Source organism: Gracilinanus agilis, chromosome 1, assembly GCF_016433145.1.
Source record: "Gracilinanus agilis isolate LMUSP501 chromosome 1, AgileGrace, whole genome shotgun sequence".
In the NCBI taxonomy this organism is placed as follows: domain Eukaryota; kingdom Metazoa; phylum Chordata; class Mammalia; order Didelphimorphia; family Didelphidae; genus Gracilinanus; species Gracilinanus agilis.
In genome coordinates, this window is record NC_058130.1 from 331,410,795 (window position 1) to 331,437,733 (window position 26,939).

Below are 26,939 nucleotides of genomic sequence, written 5' to 3' on the forward strand. Positions count from 1 at the left end.
TGAAATCTAGATCTTGATGTACTAATGGCCATGATTCTAAATTGGGGTTTGTTCTAGTTTCGGTCAAGAATTTTTCCTTTTCCGAGGGAGTGTAAAATTCCCCCAAAAGAAATTCGACATCGTCGAAACTAGGGTTAAAAAGTGTGAACACCCGCTTCAATTCTTTTAAACTTTTGTAAGGCTTTTCGTAGAATCTGGGAAAACGGCGTTTTAAAACCTCCATATCACTAGGAGTGAATGCCTTGTACGTTTTGACATGCACCACCTCCTCTCCAGGTTGGACAATAGTCCTGTCTACTATTGGTAGGACAGAAACCACTGCATTCTGTATTGGTTGATCTTTCTCTGTTTCCTTTTTCCCAAAAAATTTTGATTCTACGATTTCAAGTTGTAAGATGGTATGTTTATCGAGTTCATTCCCTTCACGTAATTGCCTCAACACTTGGAACAGTAGTTTTATGTTCTCAACTAGTTCCTTGTTATCATTTCCTTGTTTTGAATCAGATGCCTTATAATAGTTAAACAGATGAGTCAGGACCACTTTTAAAATTGCCAAAAAATGCCATAGAGCCAGAACAATTGCTATTGCTGTTGGAATGAAGCATATGCATTCAGCTAAAGTGAATGCAAACCATTTATAATAGTCGTAGATTTCTATTAATTGCTGTATCATGTTTGGTACTTTTACTAGCCAAAATGCACACATTCCCTGCATAAAAGACCATATAAGCAGCGACAGACTGCTTAATATAAAAATCAATCTTGTGCAATTCATTTTCTTTTCCTATTCTTCAGAAGATAGGTTTCGTATGACTTGGCTCGCCAGAATGTTATGGGGTAATTTGAAGGAAAGGTGTTTGGGATAAGGGAATTGAAAAGGAGGATGATTGGAGACTTGGTAAGTGGGTAATCTCAGTTACAGGTAGGCTGGGATTAAAGGAGATTCAAGGTATAATAGGACTGAAGTCAGGAGTATAACACAGAAGGGAAACAGAGATCTTGAGAGAAAGAAGTTAAACTAAACAGGCTAACACAGCAGGCCTATCCTAATCAGGCAATATTGTGTATTGTGTATTTGTCTTCCAGAAGTAAAAAACAACTCCAAGAAATCCTAATAAAGTCATTTTTCAAGGATGTATAGTTAATGGTATTTTAAATAGTATTGTTACAAATAGTAGATTATCAAATGGCCTCAGGTGGGTTTCTATTAAAAAAAGAATAGAAATAGCACATTCTAGTTATCATTTTTTTCATGTTTCTACTCTAAAAGAAAAAAATATTAGAAAGCCTTGTTTGAATAAAAAAATTCACCTTAGTATAATGGGAAATTTTGCCTTTTGAAAGAAATAAATTCTAATCCAAGAAAACATTAATTAAGGTCTGTTTTGCTATTTTGTTTAATTTGAGAATTTCTCATCTTGTTTTCTTTTAATAAGAACATGAACCCTCCTTTACTCCCTCTACTCAAAACTTGTTTACTAGTCCTCTAAAAGAGGACAGTTAGCAGTAAAGGCTTTTGGCTTAGACAACATGACTGTTGGGGCTGGATTGTTTATTTTTTATTGAAACAGTTGAAAGGAAAACTAGAAAAGAATTTGCTACATAGCACATTGATATGAGAGCTGAATGTGCACATTTAACTGGAAAGATGCTGTGTAGTACACATTATGCACCTTACAGGAAGCTAAAAGTAAATTATTGTAGTAAACATGAAGTAATGTTTTTACTGTCTTAAGAATGGGATTTAAGAATTCAGAAAAGACAATATGAAGATCAAAAAACACATCACTAGGCTTAAATGAAGTATTGACTGATTAGGATAGGCCTCAAAATCCCAAGGAACCATCTATCATAGTATTGTACCCTTCTTGGAACTTCATTCAGCTGAAACACAACAGCTGTCTGTCCCTAGGAACAGAATGAATCAAAATTAAAGCAATAGCCCTTTAGACGGGATCCAAGTTATAAAATCGTCTTTTTGATGATCTAGCTAAATGTTAAGAACAAAACAAAAATATGTAAGATTCATATGCTTACTTCAGACTTTTATTTGCATAAAGTAAAAATCTCTCTTTGCTATTTCACCTTCTGCTTGGTCAGTCATAATACCAATGGAGAAGAAGATAAAGATTTCAATGCAAGCTCTTCATTCACATTCTAATTACATTGTTCAAATGCTTAGGATCCATGTTTTTATAAAAATCCAAAAGCAGCTCAAGAGGTATTAAAATTAACTGAACTAAAATTAAATAATTAAATCAAAATACAGATGAAATGCTAAATTTGATGGCATTTCATTCCCCACCTTATGCCCTCCATTCAGGTACTCATTTTAGAAACTGTGTGTATACAGGGAATTATGTGAACATCTGGGTTACCTATTACTACTCTTGGCAATCTTCATTTATCTTCAGAATTCTCATCCCAGTTTACTAAGGAAAAGTGACTGAAACCAAAGCAAATAGTTCCAGTTACGGACTTTTTGAGCTATATAATATAATTTATGAATTTTTACTTTTCCTTTAGCATTTTTCCTACATCATATTCATTTGCCATTTTCATTTTCTCAATTGCCTCTTCCTGAATTCTGATCTGAATACCCCCCCCCCCAAATTATTCATTTGGAAAAGGTACAAAACAAAAAGTCCCGTGTTATAGTTGTAATAGCAAATTCATAGTACTCATAAAGCACATGAGTTTTAGACTTTGAAAGGACCTTTGAGATCATTTAGTCAAGGCTTCTAGTTTTACAGAAGAGGAAACTGAAATCTAGAGCTTAAGCTCATATGGGTGGCAAGACCAGAATTTGAACCAGGCCCTCTAAATATACGAGAGATCTTTCCATCAGATAAACATTTACACAAAGCTAGTTTAGTCTTGTTATAAACAAAGAGTCCTAGGGAAATAGAGAGATATAATGATGTGAATGTATTTATCTATATTCTCCTCAGCTGCAGATGATGGAGGAACACCAACTCCCATCACCTTGACAGTTGTTATAATCTTCCCTTTCTCTCTAACAGTTGCCCAGAGAGGACCCTTGAGAGGTTAGATAGATGGATAACCTTTCCAGGTCCAACCTGGGGTTGGATAGATAACTATAGGGCTTTTGATTTGCCTCGGATTATGTTTGGTATCTGACTATGTTTGACTCCCTCCCCAAGGGTCGTGATATAAAGACCACTCAGGAAGGTACTTGTCAAACTCTCATTATAGATAAATATAGATAATCAGGGAAAGGATAAACAGGACAAGGATTGGGGATTGGAGACCCTATCAATCTGTTATCGATAACTAGTTGATAATCAGGACTGGAGGCTATTAATCAGGTGGAAGCTGGAGCTTTACTCTCTCCACTACCTCTGGCCCAGCCTGGCCACAGCCAAGCCAGAGAATAGGGGATGCCATTGATGCAGCTGTGTTGGTGATCTTATTCTCTCAGCTTTCTCACTACTAGTGTTTGGTGATGCACTAGCTCTCACAATCTTTCAGGAAATATTCAGATCTATTCCTACCCTTTTCTTCCTAGACCTCCCTGCCTCCCTTCACCACCCACTAAGAGATTTCCCAGTCCAGAGACTCTTGTCCAGAGACCTCCAGAGCCCAGAGAGATCCCCTCAAAGTGGCTGTCAGGGGTATTTATACTGTGAGGCCAACTGACATTTGCCCCTGACTCATGGCATCTGGGAACATTCTATGTCTTCCAACTGCCTTCCCTGCCATTCAAGGTGGCATCCATCACTTCCCAGATTATGAATATAACAGTTTATATTTATAAACCTGTTGAATTTGTTAAGCCAAACAATATTTTGGCCTGGCAAAGCTACAAAGTCTCTGAGGTAATTCTATATTTCAAACTATATATATTTTCTTGAAAGCTGTTTAGGCATTTTTAAAAGATTTGGGGGAGGGATGGGACAATTATGCCCTATGGATTTATGAAGAGTCATGGATATTTTCACACAGACAAGTGCCATCACACTTCAACAGAAGTTGGTGAGAGTCATACAAAATTTTTCAAGTTTTATCAGGCTGTAAATTAGTGTGCAACCAGAGCTCCTCCTCATCAATTGCCTTCCCTATCAAATACCACCCCACAAATCAGAGTATGTTTGATGATACACAAACCTTAAAAAAGGATTATTTTAAAAAATCATCAGTTTTGGAATATTTGAAATTATTTATTTTAGGAGCTCAGGACAATGAGCAAAATTGTGCTTTTTTATAACTCATAATAATACTGGGTCACATATCAGAACTACACTTTAACCAAAAACATACAAGCACAATGCTTAATCATATAAATTAGAACTGACTATTGCTTTGTGTTTGTTCACAAATGAAAGAATAGCAGAGAAAAGAATCAATCAGTAAATTAGTCAACAAACATTAATTAAATGCCTTCTATATATCAGATATTGTGCTAGATTCTGGGGATACAAATACAATTCGAAAATCCCTTCAATCAATAAGTTCACATTCTACCAGAGAGATAACACTTACATAAATGTATAAATAGGATATATACAAAATAAACATTAGGCAATTTTGTAAAAGGAATAGGAAGCTAGGGACTCAGGAAAGGCTACACATACCAGATTGTGCTTCAGTTGACTCCTAAAGGAAATAAGGTACTCCAAGAGGTGGAGGTGAGAAGAGAGTGTATTCCACAAAAGGGTGACAATTTGTGTAAAATCATGGCGACAGTAGATGAGGTATCATATGTGAGGAAGATCAGAAAAGGCCAGTGCACTAGATTCTGTAGTGCAAGAAGGGGTATGACGTATAAAAGATTGTAAAAAGTTGGTTGGGATCCAGTTGTGAAGGATTCTAAATTCTGAATGAATTAGTCCATATCTGATCCTTGAAGTAACAGAGAGTGGGCAGAGTTAACTGAGTCAAGGGCTCCAAGGTAAAGAAATGTCATGGAATGTCATGGACATTGTCTGAGGATGGATAGAGAAGACAGACTTGGGGTAAGAAGATCAATTAAGAGGCTATTTTAATAGTCTCTAGGCATCGATGCCTTGAACTAGGAGAGACAAATATAAAGAGTAATTCTGGAAACAGAATGGACAAACTGGTTAGATAAGGAGAATGAGGGAACCTGAGGCACCCAAGATGAGTTTGTGAACTTGGGTGATTTGAAGAATGATGTTGCCCTTAACAGAAGTAAAGAAGTTCAAAATAAGGTTGGGAAAAATAGTGAATTCTGTTTTGGATATGTTGAATTTAAAATGTCTACAGGGCATTCAATGTTCAGCATGTAGTTCTACAAGTGGTAATGTACAAATAACCTGAACCTGAACCCTGGGACTTCTTTGCAAAATTTCCAAATAGTGGCTGTACTTTGTGAAGACTGGCCCATTGCTAGGCTCTATGAGAGAAGCATGATTGTCTACCAAGCCAGGTTAGCCAGCTTCATTTAGGGATATATAAAAAGACACTCCTGATCTTCATCTAGACCAGATAATAAGGTTCTCCTAATCTTGATGCCCTTGTGGTTGAGGGAGAACTCAATATAAAAATATTCTTTAACAAGTTCTTCTTTTATGTTACCACGTTTTAATACTCTGTAATAAATACTCTGAATGAAAAGCTAGAATTAGTAATGGTAATTCCTTGAGATTTGGGAATTTAAAATGTAACACTTGGTAGACAATCATGAAAATAAAATGTGCTGAGTAATGAGGCTGTTAATATATAGTTTAATGATGGTTTTAATGATGCTATGTTTTAAGTGGCTTAAGGAGGATTTTATTCTATTTTATCTCTTCTTTGTAAAAAAAGTTCCTTTAATATGAGTGAAATAATATATATGAAATATCTGGAACTATTCAGTGGAAAAACCTTACAAGATAATAAGCAAAATAGGTGAACAAGCAATTTTAAAGAAGTAAATGCTATCAACAAACATATAAATGGTCCAAATTATTAATAGGAAAAATCTAAATTTAAAAAAAAACTATGGGGTTTCACCTCATTCCCACCAAATTGGCAACAGGACAAAGGATGAGGGAAGAGAGATATACCAATACACTGTATTTCCCAATTGACTCAACTGTTCCAGAAAACAATTTTAAACTATAATCTCTGACCCAATTATCTCACTATTGGGCATATCCTCTGTCAGAGACAAAGAGAAATGTCTCATGTATTTGTATTTGTGTGTGTCTTATGATTATATAGCTCTCTATCTACCTATGTATACACATGTATGTATACCTTTGTATATGTTTGTATGCATATATGCATATTTTGAGAATATGTATAAAAGCACTTTTTGTGGTACTCAAAAATCAGAAACAAAGTAGGTGCCCATCATTTGGGAACTGGTTGAACACACTGTGGTATGTGCATGTAATTCAATATTATTCTAACAACACATATGAATAATACAAAGAAACTTATGAAGACTCGTAGGAATGAATGCATAAAAAAGTTAAGAAAAATTTGCACAATGACAATAATATAAAGGAAAACAATACTGGAGGCCTCCAAACTTTGAGGGATGCAGATCAATCTTGACTTGAGAGGGCTGACAGTGAAACACAGTTCTCTCCTGTTGGCTAGGAAGTAGTACATTACAAGGCAGAATGAGGTAAATTGTCAGATATGGCCAATGTGTTAGTTTATTGTATTTAGCTATACTTCCTTGTTAGGGGCAAATAGATGGAACTAATAATAAAATAGAGTGCTGGGTCCGAAGTCAAGAACACTTGTCTTTCTGAGTTCAAATCTGGCTTCAAACCCTCGAGCAAGTCACTTAATCCTGTTTGCCTCAGTTTCCCCATTTATGAAATGAGCTGGAGAAGGAAATGGCCAGCCACTCCAGTATCTTTGTCAAGAAAACCCCAAACGGGCTCACAAGGGTCTGAAATGACTGAAAATGGGTCAACAACAACTTCCTTGTTGCAAAGACCACTGATGTTAAAAAAAAAAAAAACATCGATAAAATATATACTTTTAAAATAAAGGAGCACTGTACAAATTAAAGTGTTACTGTTCTAACTTTTTTAGGACAAAACGCTGAGCAATTAACAAATTAGATATAAGCATAAAGAAGGAGCATTAGCATAGCCTTTTGCTTTAATTGTCTGATAAAGTTTAATTGATAAAAATTATAAGTATATAGTAGCATAACCTATAGATGTTCTACTTATGAGAAACATGTATCTGCTATATATTCTAAATTCTTTTGAGTGCATAACAAAATGAAACAAATCAGAAAGTAAATTAGGAAGAGAAATTATTTAGAATCTCAAAAAAAGCTGTAACAAACTCTCTTTTGATACTACTTTCTTCATTTAGTCAATGGGTCAGTTAAAAGTGTGGTAAGGAAATTGAAAAAGGGAATCTAGAGGAAGAACAAATATCACAGAAAAAGCCTGTAGCATCTAATATACAAATTAAAAAAGCATTTAAGGTATTACTAAAAAGATCAGGAAAACAAATCATTTATACCAAGATTCAAGGAAAATGTTTATACTGTTAAGAAAATGTCAGGAATAAATAAGATTCAGAATATAGGGATATTTCTTTCCAGATAACATAAAACACAGAGACCTAACAAATTATACTTGATGTTGATAAAAAAAAATCACATCGAAGACAACCACCCTTACTTAGTAGGGTTTTATCATTTAATAAAAGTCAAATACTAATAATCAGTTTGAGGCTATGTTCAGCAGATTACCAGCAAATTACTAGAAAAACAATTAAATCATGTCTGTGGCTCCATTTCTAACTCCTTTGTTGAAAAAAAAAAAGGCATCAATGCTGGCAGTACTTCTGAAGAAACAGCAGTAATCCATAAATACTTCTCCATTTTCTTGTCATTTCAGAATGAAGCTACTTCTAGCTCACACGTATCCTACCAGGTGCACTAAATTGATGTCATTATGAGCCATCAGGAAATACCCACAGAGACCTACAGCAACATTGAGAAGTTTTGTTAAACAGCTGTGTGTGTATGTGTGTGTGTGCGAGCGTGAGTTTTAATTGATTTGTATTATTTAAAATAGGAAAAGTTAAAGCCTGTTATCAGACGTTGTATCAGAGAGCCAACTAGAGACTCCTGGGAGATGGGAGTTCAGAATAAGCCAATCACTGCAACATCACTGGAGCACTTAAGATTATTACTAGAGGAAGCACAATTAAATCATCACACTTTATTAGCTATCATTAGAAATCACTATGCAACATATCAAGCTTCATAATTTAAGAATCATTTAACAAGTTAGCTTCCTGCATTACCAAGAGTAAAAAAGTAACTTATTTGCCAAATGTGACCTCAAAAGTTGATCATGAAAGGATAAAGTTATTGAAATGAATTACCATATTTTTACACACGTTAAATATACAAAAATATGACAAAAATCCAGATTATCCTGTATATATTAAATATTTACATGCCAAGCCATACAGGGTCCTTTCCTTCTACTATCCACAGTTCTCATTATTTATTTGACCCACCCATTGAAGGATCAAAGGTCGAGTACGTCTTCTCTTTTATCATTTCCTCCAGCTCTTCTATAAAGCCTAGCCATCTACCAAGGTTTCTGAGGCTTTTTCTAACACAGCTTGTGCTGTACATGCTTGGCAAGTCACCTCTGTGTTTTCCTTATCCAAGTTCTCAGAACACAGAGTCTGATAAAATGCAGTATGTATTATAGGAGACAAAGCCATAGAAGTTATTGTCATAGTCAAATTACATGTAATTTCCATGTAAAAGAAAGGGCTCAATTTTGAATTCTATAGATCTCTGAAATCACCACAGATTTAACATAACAGATGTGTTATTGCAAAAGTTGAAAAGCAGTGTAACATGAGAAAAAATATGTAAGGCAAGTAAATCTTAGGTGCAAAGACTGCTTTTCAAATTATTCTATAGACAGGTTATTACTGTCATGCTCATTCTCTATAACAGTGTATATTTGGCATAGGTCTTTACAGTAGTGTACAGTGCCAATGAAGAGAATAATGGAATCACCAACATTCTCACAGATAATCTGCCATGCCACTTTTTGCTCTTCTTTCATTTCCTCTCATGTGGTACCAGAATAAACTTAAACAGAATTCTGACAAAGATTTCAGACCAGCAGTGTGAAACATCTGACATTAAGCCACAATCCAGATTCTTGATTAAAAATGAGTAGTCCATTTTAAACATTTTGATTGGTAAATAATCTGTTTTATCTCTATGATCTACTTCATGACCTGGCATCCTAATGACTGGTAAAGTCAATTGAAAAAGCATACTTTGATTAGGCTTAATGGAAGCTGGTAAAAAATGAGCTTTTCGACCCAAATGAAAATGATTTTGCAAGTGAGTGCAATTTGCTATAATGCAAATTTCAAAGCTATACTACATAAACTGTGAAGAGAGTGTTTTAAAAAATTCTAACTTCATTAACTACTGATTTTAGTACATTAGACAGTAATAACAAATTATTTGATTGACAGATCAATTTTCTCCACTTATTTTACAAATGATTGCAATTCTGTTATCAAAGTTACACTTTAGTTTCTTAAAAATTTAACCTGCAACTAATATTTTAATCACTATAGTGCCCACATAAGAAAACCATCAGTATCTTAATAAGATAAAATATCCTTAATAATAATCCCTACTTTTCTTGAAAATTAATTACAAAGAATAACTGAAAATACGATCTAACCTGTTGAGTAATGGTGCTCCATGGTTCTTGAAGAAGACGAGTTTTATAGAATTGATGAACACCATCCCATATTTCCTTCAGTGTTAAAGGCCTTCCATCTGCAAAAGTTTGTTGCATTTTTTGGTTAGTTCTTATATAATGTTCAGAGTATCCCTGCAAATGCTGAAAGTTAGAATTAAAATGTTTGTCTATACAAAACACAAGAGACACACATTTGAGATATGCTATATACATATATGACAGATACATGTGTGCCTATCTTATAGTCAAGTTGTTTTCTTTGGGCTAGACATATTTAATGGCATAGGGGACTCCTGATGAAAGAGCACCTGCTGCCAAGAAGAAAATGTATCAACTCTTCAACTTACAGTCTCAGAGAGTTTCATGAGGCACTGAGAAGTAAATGATTTGCTTAGAATCACACAACCAATATTTGTCAGAAGTGAGGTTTGAACATGTATCACTCTGACTCTAATGTCAATTCTTCATACAGTCTTCCAAGATACTCCTCTCATTAATGTACATCACCTAGAAGAGAATCTGAATGAACTGTTTGCTTTCCTTGTTCAGATGTGTTCAACTCTCCATGATTCCATCTGGTGCTTTCTTGGCAAAGCTACTGGAGTGGTTTGCCATTTTTTTCTCAATCTTAATTTCCAGATAAGGAAACTAAGGAAAACAGGGTTAAGTGACTCTGATGTCTCTTATTCATGCCACACCAGTACTTAAGTTACCCATTTGCTTACTGAATATTAATTGGTATAGCCTTCAGATATTTAGGGGTAGATGTTTTGGAGTAAAATTCTGATTACAAATACTAAGCTGGAAGCAGATCTGACAAGACAAGACACCTATATGCAGATGCATACATATACAACTTTAAAATCTTAGAATTTCTTTTTTAAGATTCAGTGTTCACACAAATCATGTATTCATTTAACAAATATTTATTATTTGCCTACTCTGTGCAAGGCATTGTTTCAGAAGCTATTGGGAACACAAAGATTAATAACATGTTCCTTACTGCTTAAAGGAAATTTCAAACTAACAAGGGGGATAAGACATGTACCCAAAAAGTTATAATATAGTGAAAGTGGTATAATCTATGAGTATTAAAGAGGCTCAAAGGGGGAAGAAAATATTTCAGTCTTGGAGGAATCCTAAAATCCCAAAGTTTGAAGGCATCTCATAGGTATCTAGTCCAGTCATTGCCCAGAAGGAATACCCTCAACAAGACCTTGTTGCCCATCTTCCACTTACAGACCTCTAGTTTCCATTAATAGTCAAAAAGGCATTTAGTTTTTGGACTTTCCTGTTATACTACTGTGCAGTCTATTAAAAAGTCATGGTCTTTTCACATGAACTATTATATAGCCATGCCTTCCCCATTCTGTACTTAATGCAAATTATTTTTTTCAACCAAGTATAGGAATTTATATCTATTCTTATTAAATTCTACTTATTAAATACTAGATCTGAATTATCAGTAAAGCCTGGGGATTCCAATTCAGTTATCCAATGTGTTAGATATCCCTCACAAGTCTGTGCCATCTAGAAGCTTAATAAATATACCAATCTATGCCTTTATTTAAGTCACTGATAAAAATATATACTATTATCCAACCTACATTTCTTCAAATTATTTTCAAGGATATCTGAAGAAACTTTGTCAAATACCAGGCTGAAACCCAGATATTCCCTAATTTATCAACACAGTTTAAAGAAAATTAGCTTAGCCTGACTTAACCTATTCTTGAGGCCATGCTATCTTAAATGATCACTGCTTTCTTTTCTAAGTGTACAGAAATCTTTAATAATATATCCTAGAATTTTGCCAGAACTTAAGTCAAATTAATTGCTTTATAGGGGGGCTCTGAACTTTATAGGTTAACTCCATTTTCTATCAGTAATTTCTGCTTGTTTTCAAGTTCATGAAAAATCATGCCCCTCACATCAAAAACCCACTGATACTTCCTCTTCCCAAATTCTGAGCTTCCTTCTGTGTGTGGTCTTCCCCCTTGGATATAAACTCCTTGAGGGCAGGGACTGTCTTGCTTTTTTCTTATTTCTATTCCAAGAATTTAGCACAGTACCTGGAACATAGTAGGTACTTAATGAATTGAATTCTGTATTGAATTATTGAATTCAGCACTTCCAAAGTGGTGTGATCTGGGGAAATATCTATTCCTTGCCCTCCTGATTAAAGCTCTTCAAGTTAAGTCTATTAGATTATGTAGAGTTGAGTTTCACTAGACTCCTGATAGACTTAGTCATTGTTAGCCTGAAAGGAGGTTCTACAGGTTCAGAGGGACTAAGCTATTAGCTTCTCTTCTTCCACTGCAGGTAAACATGCTGGACTACAAGTTAGAAAACTGAATTGCTGCTCTGCCCCTGGGCTCAGAGCCACACAGCTAAGTTTTGGAAACTTGTTCTATGCTTACTATTCAGCTAGGCCTGTGTTGGTGAACCTATGGCACAAGTGCCAGAGAGGCCTGCTCCCCTCCCACACCCTGCATGCCTGAAGACATTTTTTCACATGGCCCCTCTGCCCAGCAGCCCAGTGGGATTGCTTCCTCCCTCCCCTGTCTGGGGTAAGGCAGGGGGCTCACATGTAGCGTGAGGGCACAATTTGGGCATCAGACTAAAATGTCCACCATCACAGAGCTAGGCTCTACAATTGCTTGTTATTGCTCCTCTCTGTCCTGAATCTGTGAATTCTACCTGATTTTTGCACTCAAGGAGTTTCCAGCCTGAATAAGAATTCTCACGACATATACAAGAGTGGCCAACCAGACACCATTTGAAGATCTCTAGAGGGGGGAAAACCCATTTCAGAGTATCATTCTATTTCCGGATAATCCTACTTGTTAGGAAGCTACTTTACTTTGAACTTAAATCTGTATTTCTAAATTTTTTACCCATTATTCCAAGTTTTGCTCTCTAGGGCCAGGAAGAGCAAGTATAATTTCTCTTTTACATGATAATCCTACAAATATTTGAACATAGTTACTGTATTCATTGTAAATCTTCTTTTTTCCAAAAAATCACTGAAAGAGAGACAGAGAGAGACAGAGAGAGACAGAGAGACAGAGAGCAAAACCAATGATTGGTAGGCACACTGACAAAAAGCCAATTGGGGGCAATCCCCTTTGTCATAAGAGCTTACATTCAGAATAAATATGTTCAACCCCCTTGTTGAAATGAAGGTAAGCTGCATTACCAGAATCTGCACTAAACACTGTCATTTGCAAACTACAGCCAAGTTTATTCACTGCATCCCAAGCCATTGGAAGTCATCTTGATTTTGTCCTGCCATTGGACTTCAATGACTCTGAAAGAAAGAGTGAGCCTTTGCACAACTTACTTAAATCCAATTTATGCATGGGTCAAAAGACATCACCCAGTGAGGTCATTTTGGTCCTCTTTGAGTACTGACAACAACCATTCTCTAAATAAAGATGTAAAAAATCTGTTAAATTAATAAATTTAAATATTCCAACATTTCCATAGCCCGATGTAGATACTCACTCACAATCTATCTGTGTTTGTCTAGTCTGTGCAAATTTTGTCTATGTCTTCCTGTAAGGGGGTCTACCTAACATACTGGGAGCCTTCCTTTAGTTCTCTTGACACTGAGTGGATGCCAGTAGAGAATATAGACTGTCCAATGTTGAGATCTCTTTATCATCTCTGATAATCTGATAAGGACAGTTTAGTTGATAAGGAAATAAGGATGGGACCTTGGAGTTGTCTTTTACCTCATACTTCCAGCTCTGTCTCCAGGAGCACGGAATTTATTATACATGTTTCAAGACTCATTTCACACAAAAGAACCCCCAGAAACTTTGCAGATGCGCAGAAGTTACAAATTATGTCATATCAAAACACAAAAAGTCTCATTGGCTTCAGAACAGACCAAGGCCAAGGCTGAATTTTGACTGGGTTCTTATTTGAAAGCCAAGTTGGGGAGTATTTTTCTCAGGGTTGAATTGCCCCTGCTAAGGTCTTGGCCTTGGCTATATCAGGTAGCTGCATTCCTGGTCAAAGAGGAACAGTGTTAACCCTTTAAATTCAGGTTTTCTAGGAACTTAAAGCTTTTCAATAAGGTCACAATACTTTTCAGCAAGAAATCACAAGCATCACAAAAGGGGTCAAAAGAGGAGTCTCAGATTTTTATCTATTCTCTAATTGGCTTCCCAGAGTCCATATATAATTATTCTCTTTCCATGTAACCAGACCATTTTTTTCACTCATATATTTCCTTAATGATATTCTTTTCACCACTCCTTCATTGTTTATGATGTGTTGCAACCTAGTAAACTTGCCATGAGAAAAAAAAATGTGACTTCAATATCAAAGACAATTTTGTTGTTCAATGAGTATAAACAAGGAGAAATCAGGTCTTCATGGCCAAAGAATTAATCATCTTGTGGCCATCCATATAACAGCAAGCCTCTCTGGCCTGAACTGGTCTAATCTACTGACAATAGAAAATGCCTGAAGCCCTTAGATCTTAGTAAAACAAAAATAAACAAATGCAACACTGTTCTCTAAAAATTGTATTTCAAAAACTAAAATGTCTAAATTAGATTTCTGAAATGCTGGTTCCACAAAGCTTAAGTATTGGTCCATCTTATTTTTAAGAATTTTTTGGAAGTTTCCATACCATACATATTGACTATGATAGTGAAATAATAGTTCATATTAATTTACAATTTACAAAGTCTTTTCCTCATAACAACTCTGTGAAATGGGCATTTCAAGTATTATTATCTTTATCAGTTAGAGGAGAAAACTGAGTTTCAAAGAGGTTGAATCATTTGCCCTTGGCTGGAAAATGATAGAAAAGGGGCTCAAACAAAGATCTCATGTTTGAATCCACAGCTATTCCTGTGTATGTCACACTGTCTTTCATAGGGAATGAGAAATGTAATAGTGAGGTCATAGCTAGAGTGTGTTTCACTTTGAAACTGAAAATGTGAACTTTTCTTCCATCTTTATTTTCAATAAATAGCAATAGAATATTTTGATACATTTTCAATAAGTATCTTCATCTTGGCATTTATCTGGCGGCAGGAGACTATTATCTTGTGATAAATAGTTTTATTCCATTGACATTTTCATGTCTGTAAAATGAACAAGATTTATTCATCCAATTAACATTTGAATGTCATGTTTAGCTACAAGTTAAAAACAAGCTGCCTTCAGTCTTGGTGTTATATTATTTTCTGAACACGTTTATATAGTAGGACCAAACTCTGCCCTTAAGATAAACATTGTAGATCTTGAAAATGTATGTGAGGAGAGGGTGTGTGTGTGTGTGTGTGAAAGACAGAGAGAAATTTTGGGGAAAATTCATAGATGAAAGCTATAACTAAAAGATATGATTAAAAATGGATCCTAACTTCAATGTGGGAAGAAATTTAATTCAAATCAATTAAATACATATTAAATGCATAATGTTTGCAAAGCATTGTGACAAACATCGAGAAAGAACTCAAAATAAACAAGACATAGTTTTTGTCCTCAAGTAGGATCTCGATTGATTGAGAGATCTGATATATACTAATAATTAGCATTCAAAATAAAATATGTGTATGAAAGGTGCAAGTGAAGTGTTATGAGGGTTCTAAAAAAAAGTTATAGATATTCCCTTCAAGGAAGGTTTTATGGAGGCTTAGTAGGACTGCAATAGGCAGAAACAGAACTGGGAAAGAAATAGTGAGAACCTAGGTTAGGATGGTGCCAGTGGAAATGGAACAGAGAATATAGATATGAATGATATTGAAGAAGTAGAAATTACAAGATTTCACAACTAATTGGATGATGGCAAAAGAGAGGGAAAAAGTCAAAGATGACATGAGAATTTGAACATGAGTGAGTGTAGTGTAAAAAGAAAAATTAAAATCAAGGTAAAGAAGTTTTAGGTAAAATACACTAAATTTTATTTTTGACACACTGAATTTGAGAAGCCAGCTAGACATCAAAGTTGAAATGACCACTGGAAATGCAATTCTGGAACTCAGGGGATAAGTCAGAGCTAGAGACACACATTTGGGAAACCTCTATATAGACATAACCTCAGAAGCAATGGTAATAAAACAACATGACTGGAGGAAAGAGTACACTGGAGAGAATAGGATCAAGGACAGAATTTTGGAGGTTCCTACATCAGTTATAGGAAAAAAAGAGATGACAACAGTTAGAAAGGTAGGAGAAGAAACAGGAGAACATACTATCATGGAAGCCAAAGAGTAGAAATGTGACAGGGAAGGTCATGAACAGTTTCAAATACTGTAGAGATTGTCATTAAGGATTTAAGAAAAAGCCATGGGTAATTTTGCCATGGTTGACCTCTGAGACAGCAGTAGCAGTAAATTAGGGGAAAGAAAAAGGCAGCTTGCAAGGCCTTGCAGAATAAGATGGTTAGGAAATAAGAAAACAATTTTATTTCTCTTCTCTCCTTTGTTCTCTTTCTCCCAGTGATGACATTTATTTCCATTGCTTGCGTTGTCCCACTTTTTTATGAACTGAAGTGTGGTAAACTTTATGAACTAAAGAACTGGTGAAAAGTAAGAAGAGAGCTGGATGTGATTGAACAATTAAGAGAAAGCTTTTCTTTTCTTTTTTTTTTTAAAGATCTGGAAAAGGGAGAGATGTTTAAAGGGAAAGGGAGAGGAACCAGAAGAGAGTAAGAGATTAGATGGTATTGTGATATTGGAAATTTGGGGTCCTTGGTCTTAATATCAAGATCCATGATATAAACTTCCTGTGGATGCTTAGGAGACTTGAGAACTACATTTTCCATGATTCAGCGGGCTTCCTTCCCTTACATGGTGAAGTAAGGCAATGTAAACAGAAGCTTAAATAGGGAAAACTTGATTGGTATGCTCTTTCCTGTGGAACAAGCCAGGTGGGCAGAGGTAATGGCGGAGCATTTGAATTAGATCTTAGCAGGCACAGGGCCTTCTTAATTACTAATATGGCTTTAAATAAACTATTAAATATTTTGAATATATCCATCTATATCATTATTTTTAACAGTTTGAAAAAGAGGGAATAATTAAGGTAGTATGGTTCTGAAGGGGGATGGTAGATGGGATGAAGCAGAATTAGCTCTGATCACTTATTTTGAGACAAAACAGAAAGAGGTAAGGATGGCAGAAAATACAGAAAATTTGAGATAGAAATGTTAGAAACAGGACTTTTACATCAAATGGTCTAGAACAGTGATGGTGATGCTTTTAGAGGGGGTGGGTAATGTCCTCAAGCACACTTGGAGAGGGGGAGGGGAGCATCCTAGTCCCTCATCTGTCCAGCTTTCTAGTAATGAACTCTGGCAAACTCTGTATTGGGGCAATGACAAGTGTGCCCACAGAAAGGGATCTGAGTGCCCCTCTGGCACACATGCCATAGGTTCACCACCACAGGTCTAGAACTTTTCAGTAAAGGAGGAAATCATCATTTGAGAATCCATGGAAAAAGGGCCTGAGAAGAATGGAAAAGATCTGGTGAGTCTAAGCTGAATTGGCAACACAAGAGATTCCCTTCCCATGGGGTTCTTAATTTGGGGCCAATTAACATATTCTTTTAAAATATTGATAACTACATTTCAATACAATGGTTTTCAATTGTAATGCTATGTATTTTATTTTTGCAAATTTTACATTTTCCTGAGCCACATCTAGACTCTGTATCTACACTCTCTACACAAATTCTCTCTGTTTAATACCATATCCAAAGCTTCATTCCATCTAACTCCTTCCACAGTCAGACCACTGTGGAAATTGCTCCCCAGCACCCTAGGGGACTTTCATCTGAGGTGAGTGTCTAGCAAACATCATATATATGCACTCCTAACCAAGCTCTCTTCAGTTTCCAAGGCCCACTGCACTTCTCTATGATTTAGTTGGCATGATATCTAGAGATCAGTAAAGCATTTCATTTTATCTCTGAAAAAATATTATTGTCAAGCTAGGAATATTATAAATGACTTAGATCTAACTACTGTCAGATGGTTCCATAAATTGCTAGACGATTTCATCCAAACTGTAGTGATCAATGGAGTAGTACCAAGGTATTCTGAGGCTCAAATAAGATATAGGATTACTTTTCAAACCTTGAAAATTACTTTTCAAACCAAAGTTATTATATAAATTTATATAAATGCTATATATTATTGTTATTATTATTAATTAGCCTAAAGTCTTGATTATAACATCCTGGCCTAGAATATAGCTTTCAGGTTGTCTGATGATAACTTCATTCCCTCAGCCTTCTACTATACCCCTGGTGAGCCCAAGCAATGCTTACAAAGCAATACAGGGAAGTGCTGGTAAATGTTTAACAATCAGGTTCTTTTTTTTTTTTAACCCTTACCTTCCTCTTGGAGTCAATACTGTATATTTGTTCCAAGGCAGAAGAGTGGAAAAGGCTAGGCAATGAGGGGTCAAGTGACTTGCCCAGGGTCACACAACTGGGAAGTGTCTGAGGCCAGATTTGAGCCTAGGACCTCCCATCTAGGGCTTGCTATCAATCACCTGAGCCACCCGGCTGCCCCCAACAATCAGGTTCTTAAGGGAAGGGGAGATACTACATATGCACTTTTAAGTTTAATCTGCATTATTAGAATTTTTTTAAGTCTATGCAATTAACAAAGCAATAAATCATGATTTGTTGTGATTCCTGATTTCTGATGTGTAAATGTTCACCCTGAAAATTTAACCTTGCAAGCTGTTTAGAGCTGGTTCCAATACACCCCTGAGTAGCATTAACATGAGAAGTCAGGTACTGGTTTTTATTTAAATCATTAGATAAGGAATTTAAAGCCTGCTCTTCAAAATGCAAGGACAAAAAGTTCAAGACTGCTATTATCAAGCCAGAGGAATGGACAATCAATAAGAGCATGAATGTAAAGAGGTAAAATTCCACAGCCTCCAAAATACAAAGTTGTAAAATGAGAAGCATGTTGGTAGTATTGAGAGCTATTTCAAATGCTCTCCAGAAAAAAAAAAAACTGTGAGGAGAAATAAGTAGCTTAACCTTCTGTTTTGAAGGCAACACAATTATCATCTAATTGTGCCAAGGTCACACCAGAAGGCCCAGGTTAGAAGCTGTTGGGCGACCTTTTCCTGAGTTTTCAACTAAGCTAAGCATCATCCTCAAACCACATCTTAAAAGTCATTACAAAATGATGCTGTTTTTCCTTCTTCGTAATCATCTCCTTGGCAACCACTTGGTGACTGTAACAAGTAAATATGATAAAATGAGACAGATATTTTTTTTCTTCACAAATATACCAGAACTTACCCATTAAATGAGAATCATTCTTCAAACAGGCATTTTAGAAAGTGTGTGTATTTTTCCAATAGTGTTGCCATTGCTCAAAATGTGTTTGAATTCTTTTGAAATTTGTTTCAGATGTGGTTTTTGAAATGACCAATCTATGACTATTAATCGCATTATTTTATAACCAATTCTTTTTTTACTCTATTGGTATGTGAATTACTTGGGACACCCAATAATTTTGATATGGTTTCATTTTATGACAGTGATGGCCAAGAATAATAATGGAAATAATGGAAAAATGTAAAAGAAGATCGAGCAGTACTAAATTTTAAACTAATTCAGTGGAATAGAACAGACATCTAATAAATAGTTGTGAAAGATTATAGTAACTTTGTGTTTGATAAAAGTAAAGATCAAAGTTTTGGGAATGAAAATTCGCTATCTGGTAAAAAATTGCTGGGAAAACTGGAAAGAAGTCCAGCAGAAACTAAATATAATCAATATCATGTGCCATTACCAAGATAAGATCAAAACTGATACATGATCTAGACATAAAGGGAGATATAAGCAATTAAGAACAACGTACACATTACCTATCAAATTTAGGGATAGGAGAAGAATTTATGAATAAATAAGAGATAGAAAAGCATGAAATGCAAGATGGATAGTTTTTATTACATTAAATTTAAAAGGGGTTATACAAATAAAACTATTGCAGCCAAGGTTAGAAGGAAAAGTAGAAAATTTGGAGGAAATCTTATTCACAATTTTTTAAACAAAGGTCTCGATAAAATATATAAAGAACTTTTTCAAATTTATAAAAATATGAGCCATTCTTCAATTGATAAGTGGTCCAACGATATGAACAGACAGATTTTGGTTGAAGAAATCAAAGCTATAGATAGGCATGTGAAAAAATGCTGTATATCATTATCTATATCTATATGATTAGAGAAATGAGAATCAAAACAACTCAGAGATATTATATTATCTCATACCTATCAGATGGGTTGGGGACACTAATGCACTATTTATTGGTGGAGCTATGAATTGATCCCATTGAGGAGAGCAATCTGGAATTATGCTAAAGAGTTATAAAACTATGTATACCTTTTGACTCAGCAACACTATTATTAGGTCTATTTCCTAAGCTAATCAGTGAAAAAGGAAAAGAACCTATATATTCTAAAATGTTCATATTCATATATATTCTGAAGTACTCTTTTTCTGTGGTAACAAAGAACTGGAAACTGAGAGGATGTTTAACACTTGAGGAATGGCAAAACAAGCTGTGGCATATGATTGTGATGGAATATTACTGTACTGTAAGAAATGATGAGCAGGTTAATTTTAAATAAACATGGAAAGACCTACGTGAAATCATGAAGTGAAACAAGCAGAACCAAGAAACCATTATATATAGCAACAAAAATAACATTTGAAGAATAACTGCGAATGTTCACATCCAGAGAAAGAACAGATAAACAGAAGCATGTATGACAGACTTACATATGCATATTTTATTTCATCAAATGATGCTTTTTCTAGACTGGGAAGAGAAAACATAGGGGCTACAGTCAAAGTTAGACTTGGAAAAATGGATTGCTCATCAATGAGGCATTTAGTATCCAATACGATAAAAGAAAGGTTCCATGGTGGAAAATTAAACCAGTGATTCCCAAAGTGGGCGCTACTGCCCCCTGGTGGGTGCTGCAGTGATCCAGGAGGGTGGTGATGGACACAGGTGCATTTATCTTTCCTATTAATTTCTATTAAAATTTTTTTAAATTAATTTCCAGGGGGCTAAGTAATATTTTTTCTGGAAAGGGGGAAGTAGGCCAAAAATGTTTGGGAACCACTGAATTAAACAATGTGTCAAAATTTTGTTGAACTCAATGCCAAATCACATATGAGATTTCAGCAAAAGGGGAGGGGTATATTGCATATTGAAAGATTTTTAAAGATGTACAAAAATTGCAAGGTTAATTGTATAACAAATTTGATTATATTACTTTGTCTCAATTAATTTGCACACCACTGTAAAAATGTCACCACTGTATTTTGTTCACAACTTATCAAGAACATTATCATAATCACACTACACATTTCATTTCTGGACATTTTCCCCCCATCAAAACTTTGCAGAGACACCAAAACTAACTTACAATTCAAAAAATTAAGCACATATATGTAGTTCGGTGCTTATCAAATCAGAAACCTAAAACTACGTTAATCAGTGCTCCTTTTCTCTGAACAAAGTTAAAACAGACAGGGATGTGATCAATCAAGTGACTCTGGCTCTGAGCCTGAGTCTTTTGATAGGTTGATTTTTTATGTATTTAATTTCCAAAAGAAAGATCCTACCTCTGACTAAATATCAATCAACTTTAGGAATAAAAACAAAATGAAAGTGCTATATAAATTTAGATGGTGTGCCATTAATTCTAGAAGTTGCCTATAGAGATTCTTAGGGGTACTAAAATACTACACTGCAGCCAAGAGGGGTCTATTTTACTTAGAGATTATAGACCATCCATGGAGATAAAAGAAGAATTCTACCAACACCTAAAGCTTAGATGACAAAGAAGAAAGAGGCATATGAAAAACAGATTAATTAAGAAGTACAATTTTTAGGAAATACTAGTAGCATTTAACATTATTATATAAAAGCTCTCAATTGAATAATAGCCTATAAGTCAACTAATCTATATATTATTCAAAATGTACAGTTTTCCTCATTAAATTCCTCAGTGTTCTCAGTTTTCATGATAGCATGAGATATTTTTGTTTAAATAACAGCATGATATATTTTACTAGCATTATCCTGAAGGTTAATGAGAGCACAAAGAAATGAGTACAAATCTTTTTAAGAATAACATTCTAAGGACAATATATATATTCTCACAATATGGATTATGTCTCTTCAACAATGCTTTTGAGGAATAATCAATATTTTGATGAATTTCCAATCTCATTGATGGTAGTCTCTCTAATGGTATAGATTGCAAGACAGTCATGCTTTCTCAGACTGTGTGGTTCTTCTCCTTGTCACCCATTAACCTTCTACACAAGTTCCACCAACATGAAGGTTCTGTTGACATTGTGTGGGTATCAATAATTGATTATGCTTCACTATTACTGCATGACTGACCCGCATTTTTTTCCAGTCACACATCTTCCAAGGTGACACCCTGAAGACATTCTTCCTAGGTAATGTGTTATAGCTTTCTAATGGCTTCTAATATCATGTATTTCTACTATCTAGTGGATGGCTCTCAACTTTAATTATTTGAACACAGTTGCATTCCTGAGTGGAGCCAAGATGGCAGAGTAGAAAAGTACCCCTCCAAAAAACTTTAAAATAATGCCTCATATTGAATTCTGGAGCAATAGAGTCAATAAGAAATCAGAGTGAGATGTTTTTCCATTCCAAGACAGCTTAGGAGGTCAAAATGAGAGGTATGTAATCTTGGGGTGGGAACTTTCAATGTGGTGGCAATACCAGCTGTGGGATTTGTTCAAAGGAATAGGAACAGCAGAAGCTTTTGGAACTCTTAAGCCAGAGATAGTAAAGGGATTGGACATCTGGATAGAAAGATATAGGCACTGGCATTAGTTATTGGACAAGGTACTATTTTTCAACTCCATTACCTATACTCACTTTTAGATCACAATTCCAGATTAGAGAGGAGTGATTTTAATTCAAGAGAGCAGGGCCTCTGAGGAGTAGTATTAACTGCTGCTGTAAGGGAACAAGGTAAGTATCTTCCTGGGAAAAGACCAGAGTGCAGACGAGAAGAACAGTGACCACACTTCTACCCAGATCAACAGTGCAAAAAGCCTAAAGCTTGGGACAGTACTCAGCTACCCACTAGTAAAAGAGTCATATTTTAACATAAAACACAAAGTCAAGAAAAGGATAGAAAAATGAACAAACAACAAAAACCATAAAAAGCTACTGTAGTGATCCAGATGATCAAGACAAACTCAGAAGACAATGATGTTAAGACAACTTTAAAAGTTTCAAAGGAAAAAAGGTGACTTGGACACAAGCTCAACAATAATTATTGGAACATCTAAAGAATTATTTTTTTAAAAAATCAAATAAGAGTAGTAGAAGAAAAAATTAGGAAAAGAAATGAGTGATACAAGAAAATTATGAAAAAGCTTATTAAAATAGTTTTCTAAATGAGGCACAAAAATCCTAATGAAACAAAAGACTTTAAAAAATAGAATTAATCAAATGGTAAAAAAGATCACTGAAGAATTTCTGAAAAATTAGAATGGGCAAGTGGAACTAATGACTCCATGAGACATCAAGAAACAATAAAACAAAGTCAAAAGAAGAAAAAGATAGAAGAAAATGACAAATCTCTCACTGGAAAACAACTGATCTAGAAAATAGATTGAGGATAGATAATTTATGAATTATTAGACTACTCTGCTCAAAAAAAGGGAAAACTGCCCTAACATTCTGGAAGCAGAGGGTAAAATAGAAATTGAAAGATCTACCAATTACCTCCTAAAAGAGATTCCAAAATGAAGACCCTCAGGAATATTATAGACAAATTCCAGAAATCCCATGTCAAAAAGAAAATACTTAGAACAGCCAGAAAGAAATCATTCATACAGATACAATTAGGATCATACATCATTTAGCAGCTACCATGTTAAAGGAGTAGTAGGCTTGGAATATGATATTCTGGAAAGCAAAGGAGCTAGGATTTCAACCAAGAATAACCTACTCAGCAAAACTGAGTATTCTCCTTAAGAGAAAAAATGGATATTTAATGAAACAGAGGACTTGTAAACATTCCTGAATTTTTTAAAAGGACCAAAGCTGAATAGAAAACTGGACTTTAAAATACATGACTCAAAAGAAGCATAAAAAATTAAATATGAAAGAGAAATCATGTGGTTGAACTGTTTATATTCCTATATGAAAAGAACTTTTAAGAACTCTATCATTGTTTGGGTAGTTTAAAGAAAGGATTCTACATAAATAGAGGGCATGGAAATGAATTGGTTATATTGCAATGAACTAAAAAAATGGAAAGGTGAGAAAAGATGAATGCACTGGGAGAAAGAGTAAAGGAGAAGAATGGAGAAAATTATTTCACATAAAAGAGGCATGCAAGAAAGAGTCTTTATAGTGGAGGGGAATATGGTGGGGGAGTTGACAACACTTAAATTCACTCTCATGTGAAATGGCTCAAAAAAGTGTGTATGAGAACATAATTTTGAAACACTTTTCACAGTTGGATTTAAATTAGTGAAGAAATATTAATAGCTCATGGTCAGGCTGAGCCAATATAACAAAAATGACAATTCTATTTAAATTAATTTATCTACTCAGTGCCATACCAATCAAACTACCAAAGAATAGTTTTATAGAGCTAGAAAAAATATCAACAAAATTCATCTGGAAGAAAAAAGGTCAAGAATATCAAAAGAATCAATTTTTAAAATGTCAAGGAAGCCAACCTACGAGTACCAGATTTCAAACTATGTTATAAAGTGGAAATCATCAAAAAACAATTTTGTACAGACTAAGAAAGAGTGGCAGATCAGTGGAAAAGATTAGCTGCACAATACATGCTAGTAAATTACCATATTAATAACTGTTTAATAAATCCTCAAATCCAAGCTTTGGGTGCAAGAATTCACTATTTGACACAAAAATTGCTGGAAAAACTGGAAAGCAGTTTGACAGAAACTAGAAAAGGACCAACATCTCATACCAGATATCAAAATAAGGTCAAAATGGGTAAATGTTTTAGATATATATCAGGTGATATCATAAATAAATTATGGGAGCAATGTAAGAGCAGACTGGGTTTAGTGAAGTTTGGAATGTTGAGAAGCTGACCTGAGTGACACAGACCGACAGTTGAACTAGAGCAGAGCATCTTGGAAGAGAGAACCTGAACAGAGTGGCTTTTGATTTGGGATCTGGGGGAGAGAATAAACGCTTGCCCACCCGGGATTGATTGAGAGCCAGCCCAAAGACTTTTCTTTGGACATCTGTATCCCAAAAGACTGGTGTTTCCTGACAACCTCGATCATCAACCTGAAAAAGATTTAGAGTCGAGCCAGAGAAAGAAGCAGTCCCAAGAAGTCCACTGCCCATCAGAGTAAATTACCCACCAAAGATGCTGCTTTCAGTAGGGAATAGTGTGAAATCACCATGAAAAAGACAGTAGAATCCTTATACTACCGGAGCTGAGCTGGCCAAGTGTTTCCTTTATTTGTGCCTCAATACTAGTATACTTATGTCTGTATACATATTTCCCACTGACACCATATTTGTGAGAGAGTGTTTAGGCTTATAGACAGAATATTTTGTGGTTAGTATTCTTACCATGCAATTCTAGTAAATGTCTGGTTTGATTTAATTGTGTCGACTGGCTATTAAAAATAAGTAGGGGGAAAAGAGAGAAGGGGCTATATAGCACTAGGACTTTTGATCCACACAGGATCATTGAACCTGGGAGTAGTGGACCCCCTGGGAAATCAACATGAAAATACAAAATAGTTTTCAATATATATATATATTCCCCAGGGGAATCAGCAAAGACTTCATGTAAAAAGAGGAGTTCCTGAGTTGAGTTTTGAAGGAACCTGGGGATGCAAAGAGGCAGAGGTGAGATGGAGTCTACTCCGGTCATAAGTGACAGTTATAGAGACAGATCTACAGCAAGGAGGCCAGTATGGCCAGACTGTACAGTGTGTGTAAAAGAGTAATATGTAAGATGACTGAAAAAACAGGAAGGGGCCAAATTAGGAAGAAATTTAAATGCTGAAGCAGATGCTTTGATCCTAGAAGTAAAAAGGAGTTTAAAGGGGGAAGAAAGAAGAAATGCATGGTTATACTTGAGGTTTAGGAAAATCATTTTGGCAGCTGTGTAGAAGATGGATCCGAGTAGGGAATAAGATAGGAAGAACAAATCCAGGTGAGAAGTGACATGGTCTTTTTGTTTTTACAAGGTCTTGAATTAGCATTGTGGCTATGAGAATAGAGAGGAAAGGACATAATAGATAATAATGACAAAATTTAGCAATGAAATTGATATATGGAATGAGAGAAAGAAAGGAAGTCCAGAATGGTACTGATGTCGAGTATCTAGTTCACTAGGATAGTCACCTAGATCAATGCTTTCATCAATGTATTTCTGCAAGTTATTCCTTTTTCCTGCAATAATGAACATTTGCATCTCCACATGTTGCAATCCTTCTCTTCCTCTGGGTTCAGCTCAGGTAACCAATGCCCCCTCAAACCTTCTCAAGAGTTCTCTGTCTTGATCTTTCATTTGCTTCATTACTCCCTACACTGTATTTTATTTTTGTACATTTCAGATGCTCCATTATACTATAAATTCCTGAAAATACTGTTTGCACTGTTGTTCATGTTTCATGTTTCATGTTCCTACAAGTTAAACAATGCCTTGGACATATAAAATACTTAAATAACTTTAACTGAATTGAATGCCATTGTAGATAAAAGAATTAACTAATTTATCCCAGTTAATTTAAAACCATTCATTAAGTGCTCATCATAAGCCAGACACCAAAAACAAAAAAGCCAAAACAGTGCCAGCCCTCAAGAAACTTATATCCTAATGAAACTGCTATCCAAAGTTATTAACATTTCTTAATTGTTTAACCTAAAAGCTTCTTCTCCATCTTTATCCTTTTTGACCTCTGCAGGCTCTGATAATGTCAATTGCCTTTTCTCCTTAATACTCTTCTTTTCTTTAGGTTTTCATGACATTTCTCTCTCATGTTTTCCTCCTGCCTATCAAAGTACTTCTTCTTAGTTTGCTTTACTGGATCTTCATCCAGGTCACACTCACTGACAAAGAGTAATCCACAAGACCATTCTGGGCTCTCCTCTTCTCTCTCTCTCTCTCTCTCTCTCTCTCTCTCTCTCTCTCTATATATATATATATATATATATATATATATATATAT

At 35.1% G+C, this 26,939-nt stretch overlaps 1 protein-coding gene across 1 annotated transcript in view; it reads right to left on the minus strand.

Moving 5' to 3' along the window:
* Positions 1-26,939, minus strand: part of ATG10 (autophagy related 10) — a 339,677-nt gene that overhangs the window by 60,608 nt on the left and 252,130 nt on the right. The window contains exon 6 of the mRNA XM_044662921.1: positions 9,681-9,778. Coding sequence (XP_044518856.1) covers positions 9,681-9,778 — 98 coding nt within the window. The remainder of the gene's footprint in view (positions 1-9,680; positions 9,779-26,939) is intronic.